We start from the raw sequence: 2500 nt of genomic DNA, 5'->3' as shown, positions 1-2500 counted from the left end.
ACTCCACAGTACTACAGTACTCCACAGTACTCCACACTAGCTAAAATGCATCACATGAACGTCCTCATGGTTGAAACATTTCGTCGGAGGTGAAGACTGCAGCTGCTTCCTGGTATTCCTCTTCTTCTCTTGTTTAATTCTGGCTCTACTTCCCATGTTTGGTCCAAACGTCCAAACTCTCCAACAAAGTGTTTTCACTGCAAACCAATCAATCAATCAATCAATCAAGTTTTATTTGTATAGCCCACATTCACAAATCACAATTCGTCTCATAGGGCTTTAACATTCTTTAACAAACCAACAGAACTCTTCTTCTCTGAGGATCCTTCACACCTGATGTTGAGGTTCAGACTGAACTGAGGAGCTTGAAGCTCTGAACCCAACCCGGTGTGAACGAGTCGTCAGAATGATCGTTTATCTGTGTGAAGAGTTGAATAATCCAGTTTGGGCCTGATCCTGATCCTCTGGTTCCAGGTGGTCCACCCTCACCACCGGTTCAACCGGATGAGCCAGCGTCAGGCGGCGCTGGTGTCGCTGCTGGTTTGGCTGCTGGTGATCAGTCCTCGTGTTCCCATGCTAGCTTACAGCCACATCAAGGGCGGCGGCAACAGGACCCAGTGCTTCTTCTTCACGTCGTACAAAGAGGCATCGCCCGCCATCATCATCCTGGTCAGCACGCACCGGATCCTGACGGTGCTGGAGTTCCTCATCCCGCTCGCCATGCTGATCTTCTGCTCCGTCCGGATCTCCAGCTTCCTGAAGCAGCGACAGATGGGCAAACCCGACAAGGTGCGCAAGGCGATGCGCGTGTGCGCCGCCATTGTTTTAGTCTTCATGGTTTGCTTCTTGCCCACCACGGTTACGACCATCGGGGTCTGGGTGGTCCGCTCCTACCGCCCGTGGGACTGCGCCGCCTTCTACACCTTCACACAGCTCACCATCGTGTCGTTGGGACTGAACTTCCTGAACTCGGCCCTGGACCCCATCATCTACATCTTCTCCAGCTCCATGTTCAGGAAGGCCCTCTGCAGCTTGCTGCCCCCCCGCTGCCCGTGCTGGGGTCCGGACGAGGACGCGGCGTCCTCTTCAGCAGGTCAGTCCACGAGTCAACAGGAGCTGAAGTCCATCAGGAGCCGAGGGAGTGAAGCCATGTGATCAGAACTCCCACAGCACCGACTTCATTACTGCTTCTGATTGCTGGTTTTTGATGGAAGTTTTATTCACATTTGTTGTTTATGAGAATGTGTTTGATCTGTTAAATATTAATATTCCTTTAACAAATTAAAAATGTGGGTTTTAATTCTGTGTGTATTAATCCTTTTGAATTAATTTTGAGCGGAGAAATGCGAGAGCAGAAGTTTCACATGCACAGAAAACACTGACACATGCAACACGGAGATCTGACGCCACCAACAGGCGACCAAACGAAATGCACCGACAACTTCAATAAAATCCAAAACATGAAGAAATTATCAGATTTATTTTGGTCGATCACAACATCTCGATTTTCTTGACAAAACAACAAAAGAAGTGAAAGACAAAGAGGAGTCTGATAATTGTTATAAATTTATGTCAAAATATCAGGAAGACAAGTTTAAATCTGACAAACGACTCCATGACACTTGTGTGTATACGTGTGAGTGTGTGTACGTGTGTGTGTGTGTGTGTGTGTACGTGTGTGTAGGTGTGTGTTAGAAGTAGCTCTGAAGCGGCTCCCCCAGGATGTTCTCCATCTCCTGAACGACCTTCTGAACCTGCTGCTCCACCTCCTCACACTCGTCTGAAAAACAAACGCACACATGATGTCAATTATAGTGTGTGTGTGTTTGAATGAGTGTGAGTGTGTGTGTGTGTGTGTGTGTGTGTGTGTGTGAGTGAGTGAGTGAGTGAGTGAGTGAGTGAGTGAGTGAGTGAGTGAGTGAGTGAGTGAGTGTGTGTGTGTGTGTGTGTGTGTGTGTGTGTGTGTGTGTGTGAGTGAGTGAGTGAGTTCTCACCCTCCATCAGCTCAGCCAGGAAGGGGATGGTCTCTGGCAGCAGAACCATGTAGTTTTCTTTCAGCTTCGATGTCAACTCCAAGAGAACCAGCAGAGACGAGAACCGGACCTGGAGGAGTGAAGTAGTGTTATTGTCTGCCGGGTGTGATCGAGTGTGAGCGAGTGTGATCGAGTGTGATCGAGTGTGATCGGGTGTGAACGACTGTGAGCGGGTGTGATCGGGTGTGAGTGAGTGTGATCGAGTGTGATCGAGTGTGATCGGGTGTGAGCGGGTGTGATCGGGTGTGATCGGGTGTGAGTGAGTGTGATCGAGTGTGATCGGGTGTGATCGGGTGTGAACGACTCTGAGCGGGTGTGATCGGGTGTGAGTGAGTGTGATCAAGGGTGATCGAGTGTGAGCAGGTGTGAGCGGGTGTGATCGGGTGTGAGCGAGTGTGATCGAGTGTGATCGAGTGTGAGTGAGTGTGAGCGAGTGTGAGCGAGTGTGAGCGGGTGCGATCTAGTGT

General features: G+C 49.8%; 2 protein-coding genes across 2 annotated transcripts in view; one reads left to right on the top strand and one right to left on the bottom strand.

The window, feature by feature from the left end:
* The window catches only part of LOC133028392 (hydroxycarboxylic acid receptor 2-like), a 1666-nt gene extending 511 nt beyond the window's left edge, over positions 1–1155 (top strand). Inside the window, exon 2 of the mRNA XM_061095587.1 lies at positions 475–1155. Coding sequence (XP_060951570.1) covers positions 475–1155 — 681 coding nt within the window. The remainder of the gene's footprint in view (positions 1–474) is intronic.
* A 306-nt stretch (positions 1156–1461) lies between these two features.
* LOC133028124 (HEAT repeat-containing protein 1-like) overlaps positions 1462–2500 on the bottom strand; it is a 3016-nt gene continuing 1977 nt past the window's right edge. The window contains exons 3-4 of the mRNA XM_061095319.1: positions 1995–2103; positions 1462–1780 (exon numbers count right to left, since the gene is read on the bottom strand). Of these exons, the coding sequence (XP_060951302.1) occupies positions 1692–1780; positions 1995–2103 (198 nt within the window). The 3' untranslated portion in view covers positions 1462–1691. The remainder of the gene's footprint in view (positions 1781–1994; positions 2104–2500) is intronic.

Source organism: Limanda limanda, chromosome 21 (assembly GCF_963576545.1).
Source record: "Limanda limanda chromosome 21, fLimLim1.1, whole genome shotgun sequence".
Classification (NCBI taxonomy): domain Eukaryota; kingdom Metazoa; phylum Chordata; class Actinopteri; order Pleuronectiformes; family Pleuronectidae; genus Limanda; species Limanda limanda.
This window is presented reverse-complemented; position numbering and strand designations above follow the sequence as displayed.